General features: G+C 40.5%; 1 protein-coding gene across 1 annotated transcript in view; it reads left to right on the forward strand.

Moving 5' to 3' along the window:
• Nucleotides 1-18232, forward strand: part of parp8 (poly (ADP-ribose) polymerase family, member 8) — a 370191-nt gene that overhangs the window by 184909 nt on the left and 167050 nt on the right. Inside the window, exon 7 of the mRNA XM_072252492.1 lies at nucleotides 10101-10195. Coding sequence (XP_072108593.1) covers nucleotides 10101-10195 — 95 coding nt within the window. The remainder of the gene's footprint in view (nucleotides 1-10100; nucleotides 10196-18232) is intronic.

Below are 18232 nucleotides of genomic sequence, written 5' to 3' on the forward strand. Positions count from 1 at the left end.
CATTTTTCAGCCCATTTTTCCAGCTGGTCCAAGTCCCGCTGCAAGCTCTGAAAACCTTCCTCACTGTCTACTACACCTCCAATCTTTGTATCATCAGCAAACTTACTGATCCAATTTACCACATTATCATCCAGATCATTGATATAGATGACAAATAACAATGGACCCAGCACTGATCCCTGTGGCACACCACTAGTCACAGGCCTCCACTCAGAGAAGCAATTCTCTACCACCACTCTCTGGCTTCTTCCATCGAGCCAATGTCTAATCCAATTTACCACCTCTCCATGTATACCTAGCGACTGAATTTTCCTAACTGACTTCCCATGAGGGACCTTGTCAAAGGCCTTACTGAAGTCCATGTAGGCAATATCCACTGCCTTCCCTTCATCCACTTTCCTGGTAACCTCCTCGAAAAACTCCAACAGATTGGTCAAACCTGACCTACCACGCACAAAGCCATGTTGACTCTCCCTAATAAGCCCCTGTCTATCCAAATGCTTGTAGATTCTGTCTCTTAGTACTCCCTCCAATAACTTACCTACTACTGATGTTAAACTCACCGGCCTATAATTTCCCGGATTACTTTTCAATCCTTTTTTAAACAACGGAACAACATGAGCCACTCTCCAATCCTCCGGCACTTCACCCGTAGACAGCGACATTTTAAATATTTCTGCTAGGGCCCCCGCAACTTCAACACTAGTCTCCTTCAAGGTCCGAGGGAATGCTCTGTCAGGTCCCGGGGATTTATCCACTTTAATTTTCCTCAAGACAGCAAGCACCTCCTTCTTTTCAATCTGTACAGTTTCCATGGTCTCACTACTTGATTCCCTCAATTCCATAGATTTCATGCCAGCTTCCTTAGTAAATACAGATGCAAAAAACCTATTTAAGATCTCCCCCAATTCCTTTGGTTCTGCACAAAGCCGACCACTCTGATCTTCAAGAGGACCAATTTTATCCCTTACAATCCTTTTGCTTTTAATATACTTGTAAAAGCTCTTTGGATTATCCTTCACTTTGACTGCCAAGGCAACCTCATGTCTTCTTTTAGCCCTCCTGATTTCTTTCTTAAGTATTTTCTTGCACTTCTTATACTCCTCAAGCACCTGATTTACCCCCTGTTTCCTATACATTTCATACAACTCCCTCTTCTTCTTTATCAGAGTTGCAATATCCCTTGAGAACCAAGGTTCCTTATTCCTATTCAATTTGCCTTTAATCCTGACAGGAACATACAAACTCTGCACTCAAAATTTCCCCTTTGAAGGCTTCTCACCTACCAATCACATCTTTGCCAGAGAACAACCTGTCCCAATCCACGCTTTTTAGATCCTTTCTCATTTCTTCAAATTTGGCCTTCTTCCAGTTCAGAACCTCAACCCTAGGACCAGATCTATCCTTGTCCATGATCAAATTGAAACTAATGGTGTTATGATCACTGGAACCAAAGTGCTCCCCTACACAGACTTCTGTCACTTGCCCTAATTCGTTACCTAACAGGAGATCCAATATTGCATCCCCTCTAGTATATGTACATCAAAATCATACGCTGATATGCGTCCATTTGTGTTAACAACCAACACGACCTCAGGATGAGCTGGGATAGCCCACAAGTGTCGTCACACATTCCAGCACCAACATAGCATGCCCACGATGTTCAACAGAACCACTAAGCAACAACAGTAACACTACAACAGCAACAAAAATAAACCCCTTTCCTCCCCTTCCACCCACCCACCCACTCAATCACATACACACAGATGGACTTCCAGCTGCAGAATAGGCCAGAATCTTGGCCCCTCGGACTTACAAACACAGTCTGCAGGCATCATCCCTCCAATGTCTGGACATGATGACTCAGTGCTTCAACCATTGACCCTCGACTTGAAGACTCACCAACTTCATTCTATGACTTTCAAGCTCTGCTTTCGACCCCAGGATTTGCCGATCACAGAACTGAATTCTGACCCTCAAACTCTAGACTCGCTCGGACCGCTGATGCCAGGACTTTCAGGTTTGGGAGATTCACTGGTCCTTGTTTCTCTTGCTTGCACAGTGATCAGTCCTGGGACTCATTAACCCTGGAGGGTTCACCAACCTGGAGGGGGTGGGATTTGTGGCCAACCTTCGTCCATAGGGCTTTCCAACCGTAGTCATTGACCATTGACCACTGTGGTTTGATGCTCTTCATCTTCTTCAGCCTTAGCACCTGCCAACTGAATATCCATCCACAGGGATACACGGACCACTGGTTTACAATCACAGACCACTCTAACCTGGACTCTAATTCCAACCACTGACTCCTGCTCTGACACCTTGTTAACTGCCCTGACCTCTAACACCCCCTCCCTGTCCCTGAATGCTTTCCTGACCCTTAACTCCCCACGCTGCCCCCAAATCCATCCATTTAAACCCAAAAACACAACTAAATCCGAACCGTGACCTCAACGGGCGCTACAGCTCAGTGCCATCCTAACTGGAAGATCACCATCTTCAGGCTGAAGTGGGAAATCCTTTCGAAGTTCAACGTAAGTTTGGTATCAAAGTACATATGTGTCACCATATACAACTCTGAGATTAGTTTTCTTACAGGCAGACTCAGTAAATCCATATTAGAATAATAACTATAATAGAATCAATGAAAGACTGCACCAACTTCAGTGTTCAACCAGTAAGAAAAAGTTAACAAACTGTGCAAATACAAAAAGAAATAAATAATAATAATAAATAAATAAACAATAAGTATCAAGTACATAAGATGAAGCGTTCTCCAAACAGGTCCATAGGTTGTGGGAACATTTCAATAATAGGACAAGTGAAGGGGAATAGAATTTTCCCCTTTGGTTCATGAGCTTGATGGTTGAGGGGTAATGATTGTTCCTGAACCTAGTGGTGTGTGTACTGAGGATCATGTACCTTCTTCCTGATGGCAGCAACGAGAAGAAAGCATGACCTGCAAGGTGAGGTCCCTGATGATGGATACTGTTTTCCTGTGACAACGTTTCCTATAGATATTCTCAATGGAAAGGAGGGCATTATCATATCCACTAATTTTTGCATGATTTTCCATTCAAGGGCACAGGTGTTTCCATACCAGGCTGTGAAGCAGCCAGTCAATATACTCTCCACTACTCATCTATAGAAGTTTGTCAAAGTTTTAGGTGTCATGCCGATTTTTCGCAAACTTCTAAGAAAGTAGAGAGGCTGCTGTGCCTTCTTAGTAATTGAACTTATGTCCTGGGCATAGGATAGATGATCTGAAATGATAACACTGAGGAATTTAAAGTTGCTGACCTTCCCCAACTTGGATCCTCCGATGAGGACTGGCTCATGGATCCCTGGCTCCCTCCTCCTCCTCCTCCTCCTGGTCAACAATCGGCTCCTTGGTCTTGCTGATATTGAGTAAGAGGTAATAATGGCACCACTCAGTTATATTTTCAATCTCACTTCTAAATGCTAATTTATCACCATCTTTGGTTCAGCCTTCAATAATGGTATCATCAGCAAACTTGAATATGGCATTGGAACTGTACTTAGCCACACATTCATAAGTGTAGAGAAAGTAGAGCAGGGGGCTAAGCACACAGCCTTGTGGTGCACCTGTGCTGATGGAGATTGTGGAGGAGATGTTATTGCCAATCTGAGCTGAATAGGGTCTGCAAATGAGGAAATCGAGGATCCAATTGCACAAAGAGGTATTGAGGCGAAGGTCTTGAAGCTTAGTTTCGAGGGGGCAATGATATTGAATGTTGAGCTGTAGACAATAACAAGCATCCTGACATATGTAACTTTACTGTCCAGATGTTCCAGGATTGAGTGAAAAGTCGATGAAATGGAACCTGCTGTTGACCTGCAGCTAGAGTAGGCAGATTGGAGTGGATCCATATCGTTTCTTAGGCAGGAGTTAATATGTTTCAACACTATTTATTACAGCTGCAGTCTCTGCTATTTGGTCAAAGCCAATGTCACCAATCTTTGTAAACAGACAGAAGTATTTACTGAATAGTTCCCATGAAGACATTTTCCCTTAAAATAGCTGAATGAGAAATACATTTGGCTCTGAATATCTGGCAATACTCTATGTGCTCAGAAATATTCATTCAAAAAGTATTCTTGAGTTAATTTTGCCACACACAATGTGTATCAACTGGATCATCCATATGGCTATGTGCAGGTGGAGAGCCAATAAAGACTGCCAGCTTTTCTTCATATATTTGAAGCTCATATTTTAAATTTTCAGAAGTGTACTTTATCACTGTGACCCAACAAGTTTTCCATCAATACAGAAAACTGGCAGATGCTGGAAATCCAAAGCAACACACACAAAATTCTGGAGGAACTCAGCAGGCTAGGCAGCATCATTTACATAATATTGGTATAGTCCAATTTTCTGCTTTTGATTGTATTTCAAATGCATTTAAAAATATACAAATTACTAACAGTGAGCAGCTGTTAGGACCTTACTCCTTTCTCAGAGTTTTAGGCAATCAGATTGTGACATGCTGATCCTATCCTAAATCCATAGGTCATCGCCTTTGCCATAGGTTAGATTACTCTTGTCTCATTTGCGGCTTCATCTGGGTACTTGCTTTGACAGGTACATGTGTAAAGGAACTGGCTATTCAGCTGAAGATATGAATAATGCCCCTTCTGAAAAGTATTTCAGCGTAGACAAACCCTCTTTGTCTCTCATCTTGTTCCATCAGTGCCAGGTTATGATTACACACAGATAATAAACAATCAGATACATTATTCCATACTACTTAATGTTTTTTTCATGATTTTCTCTATTTAGTGAATTTAAAGGCATGTTTACTTTGGATATTTATCCAGCCATTTTATTTCTTCATGGTTTAATTTAGATTTTTTTTTCTCTGTTCATTTATTCCATTTGATCTCCTTATCAGTCAGGGAAAACTATGAATTGTAACAGGAGCCACAATCAGTATCAGTATTGTTTCTGGGATTCTTTTTACCAGACAATAAGTTAGATGTTTGTTAGAGAAAAAGTAGCCTACCTTACCCATTAAGCAGACAGGTTGGTGTGCAGCCTTGAGCAGATCAAAGAAGTTTCCTTTCACTTACATCTTGATAAGTTAGCCAGGTCAGAACTAACTCAGTAAATGGCAGGAACCTGGATAGAGTAGAACAGTGAGACCTTGTGGGAGTTCTTGAAAGTGGTAACACAAGTAAACAGGATGTTCTAGCTTTCTTTCATCGGTCAGGGTATTGAGTAGACGAGATGGGATGTCATGTCAGTACTTTCTCTGATGAGACCGCAACTTAGAGTTTTACGTGGAATTTTGCTCAAGTAGTGGGGAAAATGTGGGGAAATGGTTCACAAGGTTGAAATGTAGGAGGCTGAAGTGTGACCTTGTGTAGGTATATAAAGCCATAAGGAGCATAGATAAGGTGAATTGTGAGAGTCCTTTATTCCCCAGAGTAGGGGAGTCTAAAACAATAGATTTAACATGAAAAGGGAAAGATCTGAAGAGGGCCGGAGGGACGACATCTTCATACAGAGGTCGGTGACTATGTGAAACAAGCTGCCTTCAGGAAGTACTACAGAGGAATCGGCTATAATCACTATGCTTAAAAGACATTTGGACAAGAACATAAAGGTTTAGAGGCCAAACCTGAGTAAGTGGTTCTAGCTCAAGTGGACAACTTGGTCGACATGGCTAAGTTGGGCCGAAGGGCATGCCTCTGTGCTCTGGCTCTGACTTAGCACTGAATGTCAGCTGCCATTTTGTAACAGATGAAGGGTAATCTGGCGTATTTGGATGTACATGGTGATAGACGTGTTCACAGCTGTAACCCAGTAGGTAGCTATGCATCATGCAGCTAAATTTCTTCTTAATGAATTGTGCACTTTCTTCTTGAAAACTGAGAGCTTGGCATGGCTGTCTGTAATAGATTTCATCTTGAAGCTGTGCCTGAGGCACAGTGTAAGAGTATGTTACTGTTTGGCACAGGTGAGGAATAGATTGGAACTGGTAATAGTTTCTGACAGGTAATTGCACGGTTCAGCATGAACGGCTTGATACTACTACACTTTTGTGCTTTTCACACAGCTTTGAGTGAATGGCCAGGGAGCTCACTTTATTCCAGCCAAAGGGGTATTAATGAAGCTGTAAAAGCCTCAAAACAGGATCAATCGGTTGTCATGAGCATGATTGACTAACCGTTTGACTGCTGTCATTTCTACAAGGGGCCTTTCCCTGGACATCCAGTGTAACAAATCTTTTGGGCCTTAGGCATTTTGATTGCACAAATTACAGTCTTTGAGAAAGATCTTTGACCCAGAATGTAAACATGAGGAATTCTGCAGATGCTGGAAATTCAAGCAACACACATCAAAGTTGCTGGTGAAGGCAGGCCAGGCAGCATCCCTAGGAAGAGGTACAGTCGATGTTTCGGGCCGAGACCCTTCGTCAGGACAGTCCCGACGAAGGGTCTCGGCCCGAAACATCGACTGTTAGACCCAGAACATTATGTTTGCTTTTTGTTTCACAGAATGCTACCTGATCTTCTGCGTATTTCCAGCATTCTCTGCTCTTATTGCTAAGTCCTGTGATGTTGCTCAGGTCCTAGCTGCGTTGATGTGAACAAGTAGGCACAGCATGCACTGCAGGTGTTCTTCCTGCTCTCTTTGCCTTTGAATAACCCAGATCATCTTTAAGTGCATAGATGCAAGTCATTCCAGAAATAAAACAGAAAAGCTGTACTGACGTTCTATGGAGCTTGAAAGAACCAGGTTGTATTTTTCTTTCTGCTTCCACCAGAACTCTAGCAGTCAACCAATCTGAGGTCTTGCATCTCTCTTTCCCCTACCACAGATGATACTTTGTCCTCCAGAGCCAATATTTAGGCCAGGACATGTTTTGCATACCTAAATTCTGCTCTATATCATATAAGACCATAGTATTATGGTCTTAAATTGGCTTAACCTGGATATGAAAATTACAGCAAAATGTCCATTTTTGACATGCAATGCACGAGCAAGATTTATTTGAGAGCGAATCACAAAATGGTCCATGGTAACTCACACAGACCAAGGATCTCCTTCTGGAATTCAGATGTCTGACATCCCATGGTTTTCTGTCCCAGAAAACACTTATGCACAGAACATTTACATAATCCATGGAATTAGTAAACAAGGGTTCCCAATAATTAAGATCTAGGCAAGTTTCTAATGAGACAGTTGTTTTTGCCTATGGAGATGAGGGATAGTGAGACTAGAAGAATTTATGAACTGGAATAACACATACAAAATTCTGGAGGAACTCAGCATTCCCTCATCAGGACTGATGAAGGATCTCGGCCTAAATGTTGACTGTTTATTCCTTTCCATAGATGCAGCCTGACCTGCTGAGTTCCTCCAGCATTGTGTATGCATTACACTGGATTTCCAGCATCTGCAGAATTTCTTGTGTTTAGAAATTATAAATTATTCCCTGTATGGAACTCAAGTTGATACATACACCTAAAACCAGATTTTCTGGACACCATCACAATACCAGTTCTGGTACTTTGTTATATATAAATTGGTTACTACTTTTCTTACATGACATCTAACATAATAGTCCTGCTTAAGCAGTTCCCAGGGACTGAGGATCGCTTGCTTCTATTCCATTTTAGTGGGGTTAAGGTGGGATCTGCTATTCATACTACAGGTGGGGCAATAAGTGTTCATTGGGGCAGATGGTTGGGTAGTTTTGAAGTTGGTAGGGACTTCAGGTTCTCAAAAACTTTCTCAATTCTCCAGCACTATTTTGAGTGCTAATAGGGCCTGCAGATGCCCTGAAATGGTGGGGATGTTACACTTTTCCATAGAGTCTGAGAACATCCTTCTGCATCTTGTTCGGATCAGGCTCAGAAAAAAAGTTTTTGTATTGAGAGTTGAGTAAATGATGTGACCAGAGCTGGCTGAATTTGGGCAGTTGTTCTGAGAGGACACTCATATTGATTAAATTTGATAGTAGATTCATATTATTTTGCAGTCAAGTTGTATCCGTTCAGAGCTTTGAGTTGCCTACTGTATGTGAACAAAGTCACATTAGTATATGGGAGGGTAGGGATCACTGCTGCCTGGCACATCATGAGCTTTGTGTCTAGTCCTTGAGACTCATGTTTCCTCCATTGTCCAAAGGCTTATCTGGTGCACTGGCGATAGTAGTGAGTTTTACTGCTGAAAGGCGACTCCTAAGATATATTTAAAAAACATTCCTTGTCTTCCAGGGTTGTGTCATATGTCCTTATTGTTGGGGTTGTTGTTGTGCAATGGGGACAAGCTGGGGGAGAATCTTGATTTTTCTGATTTTTAATTACATTACATTATCTCATGAGTTACTTGGAATTTGGCCTCCGAATGCATAAATGTACAAATCTTGTCTGTAGCTTAGTGGTTAAGTTGGAATGATCTTGGTTCTTGAGTGAAAGTAAAATTGCTTAAACAACAGCAGGAAGCTTGTTGGATGTGTGTTGAAATTTTGAGGTGAGAAAAATTACAGAAAGTATTGGGGCTATAATACAGCCTAGCTAGTCGAGTTTCCATGAAGATCTGTTGTGCGGTTTTCCTGTTGATTGAAATCACGTTTTCCTTGCCATCATGTCGCAGATGTTAGATACAGACAAATGGTGCCCAGTGACCATATTATGTGCTATTGAGTTCCATGATGCCCTGAAGTTTTTGCACCAGCTAAATTTGTGAAGGATGCTCCATAATCCTTCTCAGTTGATGGAATCAAAACCATTCTGATATCAAGAAGGACAAGACACTACTGCCTACAATTATATTGGAGATGTGTCACAGTGAAGATCTTTTACTGTTTCTGTTGATGAATGGAATCAACACTGTGTTTCAGAGTTGTTCATCAGTCACTGGGAGGAGGTGGCTGAGGAGGATCTAGTGATGACTTTGCCTGTGGGTGACTATGACAGGATCTGTACTCTGCAGTCTCTGCAAACAGATTTATCCCCTTTCAATTATCACATTTCCAGGGTTCCCTGCCATATCCTCCTATTCTCAGACTTAGGAAATGAGGCTGTGAATTAATGACTGACGTTCCTCTTTGCCAAGTTTTTGAGTTTCAGCAGGGCTACTACCATCTGCTGCTGAAGCCTTGTTGTTTTCCACTTGGCATCTGGCCTTTTCAGCTCTTGCTGGTCTTATCATTCTGGGTGGATTAACAGTAGATCATTAGTTGAAAAGTGACTTGAGAGATGCGCAGGCTGTGAAAGGAGCAACTGAAGCACAATATTGTTAACAGGTGCCCCAGGTGGCATATTCGTCTATTCGGTTCTGGATATGCAGGCACGTTTTTCTTTCTACTTTGTAGTTTGATTTGCCAATAGAAAATGCTGGATAAGTCATTGGCCTGAAATATTAACTTTTACTTTCCTCTTTGGAAATGCTGCCTAATCTGCTTTTACTTGAAGTGTCTATCATCCACAGTTTTGCACTTTTCCTGACATGGTTTCTTATTTTGCCTCCTCATTTTGTATTTTCCTGACTGTGTTAGATGAACCAGTTAGATGGGCATAGGTGAATACAATGCTGGACATCTTCCTGGCTTCACCTATCACTTTCTAGCTCTCCTTATTTCCTTTTCCCCACCTTTTTGTTCTGGCATTTTCCCCCTTCCTTTCCAGTCCTGAAGAGTCTTGGCCCAAAACGTTGACTGTTCATTTCTACAGATGCTGCCTGACGTGTTGAGTTTTTAAAACATTTTTTGTATGCCCCCGGGTAAGATGCTTCACTCCTGACATTCTGTGTGTTCCTATGTGACAGGTATGCTGCCAGTAACTACTTTAAATTTTCAGAAGCTGGACAAGAGCTGTAAGCAATAATTACGAAGGGAAGTCTCTCCTGGATTAAATGAATGTTCACAAGAAAGACGCTCAAGCATCCACAGTATTCCTGAAAGAAAAATTGTTGGGTTGTTTAAAGAATGAAATCCTCATGTTAATACTCTAGATAGTCTTTTGAAATTAGAAAACAATCTATCTTCTCAGTGGAAAGTTTTCATTTGTCACAATGTATACTTCTTTGGGTTAAGTGCACACTAATTAAATTGTGATTACAATTTCAGGGAAACTATGATGGTGAACTTCATAAGCATCCACAGCTCGAAGCTGACCTGGCAGCCGTGAGAGAGATCTATGGCCCTGCCGCAGTATCCCTCAGGTACACTACCCTTTGCTTAAGAATGATCAGCCCTACATTAAAGGTCATGGGAATGTTCTCAACTTGTGCTAGTTTAAAATCTGTTCACTTCTGCTACTCACCTTTGGAAGTCTGAAATTACTCCAGTGACCAATTTCCAGTATCTCATCAAATTTGAGGGAAAGATCGATAGAGGAACAAGACTACAATGGTGAATTTTAGTTTCAAAATCTCTTTGTAAGATAAATATAAAATAGGAAATAAGCAAGAAGAATGCTGACTTCTGAGAGTATCAATGTGTTGGATATATCTATTGCTGCTTGTTGACTGCAATTTATCCTCGTGAACTATTATAGATAAATAAATTGCTGAGTAGATGGTTTATTCATACATGTCAAGCTCACTTTTAATAGTGCCAAAATGAATGAATGTTCTCAGTGTTGAAAATTGCAGTGTAGGGACAATGGTGATATCTCTGTTTTCTATTTCACTATTTGTGGCTATTGTTCTCCCATGTTGTCAGGCAAGATGATGGCATAATGGAAGTTTTCAGACTACAAGAGGATATCATGATGACTGTTTGTTAAAATGATTTACATTGTTCAATGCTCACAGCCAAGCTCTTGACCCTTCCCCACACCAGGGTAATCCTAACATTTGTAAACCTCAGTGCCTTGCCATCTGGTCCATGTAACTCCTGCGGCTCCCTCAGCTGAGCTCATTCATGAATTTAAAGAAGTAAAGCCAGATTTTTAAAGCTTGTTTTTTCTGGTTTCAATAAAGGAACACTTTGTAATTCTTCAATATAATCTAACAATGCCCAGATAAGGAGATAAAAATTGGATAGTTTCCCCATATTCAACATGATTCCTCCATTTATTATGGAAGATTATAACTAAAATATAAAGCTTAAGTAATTTTAAAAGAATTTTAAAAGGGAAGACATAAGCAAAACAACTAGCTGGTTTATGGTGTAAAGGTCTGCTTTTTTCCAAGTTCTCCGACTTGAGAATTGGCAACAAACTCTTCGCCATCAATGAGAGAAAGAGAGGGAAAGTGTGATCGGAGCACCCACTCCCTTTTAAAAAATCTTTCTATAAAGTAATATCTAAAATATTATTTATTTTTTTATTAATTTACTATTTGAAATATTTCCATTTAATTTCTTTATCAGAAATGCTTGGAAGTATTTGAAAGAAATTGGCATTTTTTTCAAACTAATGTATTATTTTCGAATGTTAAATCTATTCAAATATTTATATTTGTTTAATTACTTTTCATGATTTTAAAATAATACTGAATGGCTCAAAAACTGGGTGTTCTTTAGAAGACAGTTCTACATAAGTACAGGGTATAGTTTGACACAGTTAATTTATTTTGCTCGGATTGTATATGGTCTTGACTTGGTTATGGCAAATGATGTATTTTATAATATGGGAAGCTCTTTTAAGGCACATTGTTTTATCATACAAAATTATCCTGGCTGTCTCCATATTCATCCCTGGAAGTTTCTCAGAGGCAAGTTTATCATTTTATCCCAAAGTTAATGGGGCTTGTTGTTATCTGCAATATCAGCCCTATTATGAAATTTTTGAATTTAATTGACTATGTCTGAAAATCAGAACAAATTTGTACATAAATTTCCCTTAGGATGTTAAATTAGAAGCCATCCTCATTTATGATTGCAATTGGCATCTATGCATGAACAGATGAACAAGCAGTACTTTTGGAATCAATGATTTAGTTTGGCTGTAGGAAAGTCCCTTTCAGCCTTTGCAGTTCCCATCAATCAGCAAGTCACTTCTGTGATCTCTGTCCATGTTATTGGATCAACTTTACAATGGCACAAATTTTCAAGCTTTGCTTTGCAACGAGTTCAAGTTTCAGGATCCAATTCTTGGATTTCTCCAAATATGTCCTATCTGCAAATTGATCAAGCAGTTCAAGGTCACATGGAACAGGGAGAGTTTATCGAAAATACTGCAGATTTTTGAAGAAAAATATTTTACTGACATTGCAGTCTCTAAAGAGCTGAACATTTGACTTGAGCAACAGCCACAAAATGCTGGAAGGACTGTATAGGTCAGGCAGCATCTATGGAGAAGAATAAATCATTGACGTTTTGGGTTGAGGCCCTTCATCAGGACATGAAAGAAAGGGGGCAAGAAGCCTGTATAATGCCCTGGTTATGATTTCTACTGCTAATCCTGTAGCGTATTTCATTTCATAGCTTTCTGTAAAAGCAGTGTGTCCTGCTGATAGAGTGTTTTTGTCATGGCCCCGACCGTTAGTTCCTAATATTCTCCTAATTCCCTTTTCCCCGTGTTCTCCTGGGCTCCTTGATTGCAGCACCTGATTCTCATCTAAATCTGCAGCATAAGAATCCTGGCTTTGCATCCACTTGTGGCCAGATCATTGCTTCAGCCTGTGTGGTTGTTCACGTTCTCGGCCGCTTAGAATAGCGTATTCTAAGTTTTGTTTCTACACTGTTGTTTGCCTGTGGTAACTCTGTCTCTCCGTGTTAATAGGAACATTGCATGCCGCCTGTCTTCCTGTTCATTCTCACGCCTGCTGTTCCCCTCAAATCACGCTTGCACCCTGGTCTGCATCCCTGCTGTGCCTCGTTCCGCCGCCCGCCTACACTCTCCGTTGGCTCGGTGGTTAAACGCCGCGCTCCCACTGCGATGACCCGGGTTCAATCCCCGGTCAAGCCTCGCTCACTCCTCTGCTTTCCTCTGCCTAATCCTCACTTCCCCGGCCTTCCATGCAACCATTGATAAACACTCGTCAGATTACTCTCCCTCTGTGTCAGTGTCCTGCATTTGGGTTCACCCGTTCTCTCCGTGACAGTTTTGTTTTTGGCTAAAGATAATGGGCTATGATGTTCAACTTAGAAATTTTCTGTCAGCCAATCAGGATGGTAGAATTAGGAGAAGGTTCTAGAGAGAGTTGGGCAGAGAGAGGGTTGTGACGGACAGTGGTGGGGTTCGTAGTCTTTTTGGCGGGAGACACAGAGAAGAGAAGATTGGGAGAGACAGCCATGGGATTCAATCCAACAGGAAGACGCAATTGCAAGGAGTGCTTCATGAGATGAAGAAGTCCAAGAGGCGAAGTTCTACCAATAATTGGTGATGAGAATCCAGCGCCATGAGTAACCGTCATACACAGCTTTTGGACAATACGAGCTCCAACGTAATGTGCACACTTAAGCTGGTTAACTATGATGGACCTTTTTTTTCCTTCTTTTAATAACTGTTTGAAATTAGTGAATACACTTTCTTTATAATTATATGTGGCTATTTCTTGCCAACGGGTAAGTGTGTCTGGGCAGTATTTAGACAGTGTTCACTGAAGTCGGGTTTCGGTTAACCAAAACATCCCAACTTTCCTGTCTGACTTAACCCCAAATCTTACCGTGCCTCGATGTATACTGCTTATAAAAGGTGGCCTTCTCACCGCTGAGTCTCGTGGCTGTTAGCAGAGTTGGCTAATGAGCCAAGTTTGTATATGGGCCCAGTGAGGGGGCTACACCTGAATAAGAAATGGGGAGAGGGGAAGGTGGCAGATGATAGGTGTGACCAGGCGAGGGGGAAGGTGGGTGGGTTGGGAGAGGACGGATAAAGTAAGAAGCTGGAAGGGGGTAGGTGAAAGAGGTAAAGGGCTGAAGAAGAAGGAAGCTAATAGGAGAGGAGGGTGGAGCATGGAAGAAAGGGGAGGAGGAGAGGACCCAAAGAAAGGTGATGGGCAGTTTGGGAGAAGAGAAAAGGTGAGAAGGTAACCAGAATGGGGAGTGGTAAAATAGAGAAAGAGGGAGGGAGGGAAAGTTACTGAAAGTTAGAGATATCTCTGTTCATGTCATCAAGTGGAGGCAACCTAGACTGAATATGAGGTGTTGCTCCCCCTACCTGAGAGTGGCCTCATTGTAGCAGGAAAGGAGGCTATGTACAGATATGTCAGAATGGGAGATCAAATTGAAATCGGTAGCCACCGAGATTGTATCTTCTGCAACAGACAGAGCAATGGTGCTTGATAGTTCACTTAATATTTTGGTGTTATGGTAACCCTGTTGTTTCATACAACCCCCATAATGTGTATAGAATTTGAATAAAGTTACCATTGAGAAATGCCAGCATGGATAGCCAACCAGAAAATATGAATGTGTTGAGTAGTAGTTTTTTTAATCCATTGGTTGTCTAAGGAAGTGCAAACTGTTAGTATGCAGTACTTATAAGCAAACGCTGAGGCTGAAGGGGGCAATAAAACAAATGTGAAGCACAGAACAAAGCAAAGGCGATTAGAAGAACACAAAGTGGCAATGAAATAAACAAGCAATTTATCAGTCTCTCTTTAGCATAGGAAGCTCAGCCAGAATAAATCCTGTCGGAGATGAACTGACCATTAGTGCATGGCAGTTCATTTGGATCATTCAAGAGTGATTAACAATGATTAACAGAATCCCAGTAATCAGATCACAATGCAAGGTGGAAAATTAAATGAAATAGCCCAAAGGCATAAATCTAGATTCTAGTCTGCCTCTGCACCTTCATTTGGATGAAGGATGTAAAACATTATCAATTCTCACTTACTTAAACATAAAGGAAGCTATTCATCCTGTGCAGGCCACCAACACAGGCAATCCCATTTGTCACGTTTCCCTAATTCCCCACTGTCTTATTTTGCTATAGCCCTGTAATGTATTCTGTCCCATCTGGTCATCTTTCCTTTGCCACTAAGGGGTAAATTACAACAGCTAATTAATATAGAATATAGAACATAGAACACTACAGCACAGTACAGGCCGTTCAGCCGACGTTATTGTGCTGACTTTTTAACCTACTCTAAGATCACTCTAACTCTTCTCTCCTATATAGAGCTTTCTATTTTTCTGTCATCCATTTGCCTTAGGGACTTTCTTAAATGTCCCTAAGAATCTGCCTCTACCACCACCCCTGACAGGACATTCCACGTACTCACCACTCTCTGTGTAATACTTGCCTCTGACATCCCCCTATACCTTCCTAAATCATCTTAAAATTGTACCCCCCTGGTATTAGTCATTTCCCCCTGGGAAAAAAGTCTCTGGCTATCCACTTGATCTATGCCTTTTAACATCTTGTACACCTCTACCAAGTCACCTCTCATCCTCCTTTGTTCTAAAGATAGTTCTACCTCATTCAATCTACCAGCATATGTCTTAAAATTTGGTAGGAACTAGAACACTATAGCTTGAATTCACACAGTTACTGGGCAAATGTGCAGTCTCCCCATAGACTATCACTTCTTATACCACCATCTTATCAGCATGAACTAGAAATTTTGTAAATATTGTAATATTTGACTTGAAAATCTTGTACATCCTATTTTTAAGGTAACTTTTTTCTACTTCTCTTCTAATATTTGTATATCTGTGTGCTTGTAATGCTACAATGACACTGTACTTTCCTTTAGGATCAATGAAGCATCTATCTATTTATCTAGATCACACCCAAGATCAGGATAAAACCTAAGTCATTTGAACTGTAAGCTATCCCATGAACTGCCTCGCTACATTGCTACATTGCTTTATGCTCTTTTTACTGATCCATGGATTACTTTCACTTCATGCTTTTGTTTCAAGTTACCAACATTTGCTGTATTCATTTCTTAATTTTTTAACATTTCCCAATTTAAGCTCTGCCTCATGCATAAAATGATCTGATATCTCTGCCTGTTGCCTTAAAAAATAACAGCCAATCTCTGCTCCCTGCTTGCACACCTAGAAAAGTTGCATTTTATCTGCTAATTTTCAGTTATCATGGACTTGAATGAAAAATGTGTTATTATTTCTGTATCTGATTGGGGATTAGACTATTATTATAAAATAAGGAATTATCTGATATTGTCAACTGATACACTGGGATGTGTATTGAAGTTTTCTGCAAAAGACTGCACATAGCATGCAACAACAGTATGCTCACAGCTCAGCTCATATCCTGAGATAATTGATTTTCAACAATACTTTAGAGATCATTATTGAAGATACATTTCATTCAGGATATACTCAATTATTTATGAGACTACCATGTTATTAATATCACTTTGATAATTATGGAAATAATATTGATTTGTGCATGTATGTATAGATAAATTGATTAACATTTAGTACTAAAGGTTTTCATTTTTGTAGCTTTGTCCAATTCTATTCATGTAATATAAACTAACCCAACTATGCTCTATGAACCGTCTCCAAATCTGGGCTGCTGTGTCTCCCTAACTGTCTTCACTCTACTGTTCTATATCTGCTCTCTGGAATTCCTTCTTTGAAGCTCTCTGCAGTTGTGCTTTTCTCTCCTCCGTGATTCCCCTTAAGCCCAATTGCTTTGACCAAGATTTTATAGTTATCAGATCTTGCACCCCTTACAGTCAGTTATTCTGTCATCTGATGTGCTTGTTTGTGTACAGGTATATTCATGTGAAACACCTTGTACTGTACTATGCTTAAAGACTGCAAATAATCCGTTATTTTGATTGTTTCAAAGCTTCAAATGTTTCAAAGGTACATTTAATGTCAGAGAAATGTATACAATATACATCCTAAAATTCTTTTTCCTCGCAACCATCCACAAAAATAGAGGAGTGCCCCGAAGATCGCTTTTATCGCTTTTTCCAAGCTCTGTGCCCAAAGAACTCAGGTGTCTGGGCATGCAGCCAGCTCGCTGCTTTCAATCTTCTGTGTACTCCCATGACACACCGGTTTCCTGTGGAGACACTGACCTCGAGTCCGCCCACCTCCAGTGCCACGAAATCCCAGAACCCTGAAGGTGTGCTGGTCTTCTAGGCCATGTCCTTGGTATATCAAATAGCAGCCAGTCGTGAGACCCCAACAGCAGGTCCCATTCCCTCAAAGGACCAAAGTCAGTGTGTAACTCCAGATCAGGGTCTTCAAAAGAACCCTGAAAGGGAAAAATAGAGATACTAAAGACATAAATAGAGCTGTTTCTGAAAACGCAAGCAAAGGAGTCGCTGTTAGTCACCATTATCCTCCTAAGCTCCACCCAACATAAGTGATGAGTTAACAAATTTTTATTGAATAAAGGAAAATCTTAATGCAATGAAGGACAAAGGAAATGCTTCAAAGATAAACATCAAAATCAGTTAGAAGAAGTTCAACACCACATCTAAGAATTAGGAAGACATTGCATTCAATAGATACTTCTGCAGGAAATCTGTTCAAGAGGGAGCTGCACTGCATAAGAGCGATCCCTGCTGTGCTGTGCAGAACAAGTAGCAACTGCAAAAGTAGAGACTGAACAACTAAAAACCCAGCCACTGAACAGAGTGATCACTTACACCACAGAGTTCACAATGCACCAGAATATGTGGATCCCAGATCAGCCTCTACAGCCACCTGAGGACTGACCAATAGACAACCCCCTAGAAGAACATCATACTCAACATGAGTGATCGCACAACTACTACTTTATGTAATAGGAAACCATAATTTTTTCACTGTCAAGTCCGAGTGAAAGCATTTTTTGATCTAACCTTGATGGTTCTTTTTTACAAAATTATGTCCATGTTATAGAACTAACCTTAGTGATCAATTGCGTTCTCATTCTGTAAAAGTGGATTGTATCGTCAGAAAATAATCGCACACCAAATACAATTTTGTATTTGCCTTTTAAGTTTTGTTGCAGGCTCAGATATTTAATATTTTTATACATTTGGTTATTAGTGCAGTTATCCAAATATTAACATGCATATTGGACTCTTTCCCCATTTGAATTTGATACTTTAGTAAGGAATTAGCTTAATTGTAAATTCCTGGAAATGTTGAGACCAGATGGTCACTGTAATTTAATGATTGTTGTAATGAAAGAATTCACAGGTTGTGATTTATATGAAGAGTACTTGTAATACATATTGGATAAAACTTCCATTATAATTTAAATGCTGTTAATGCATGCTGGATTATAAACCCAAGCATTCAGAATCCGTTTGCAGATTTCTTAAAAACAACATGGAGAAAATGATATTCAGTACATCTTTTTGTGATTGGCAGTGCAGTGTTTGAAAAGT

The sequence above is a fragment of the Mobula birostris genome, chromosome 3 (assembly GCF_030028105.1).
Source record: "Mobula birostris isolate sMobBir1 chromosome 3, sMobBir1.hap1, whole genome shotgun sequence".
Lineage (NCBI taxonomy): Eukaryota > Metazoa > Chordata > Chondrichthyes > Myliobatiformes > Myliobatidae > Mobula > Mobula birostris.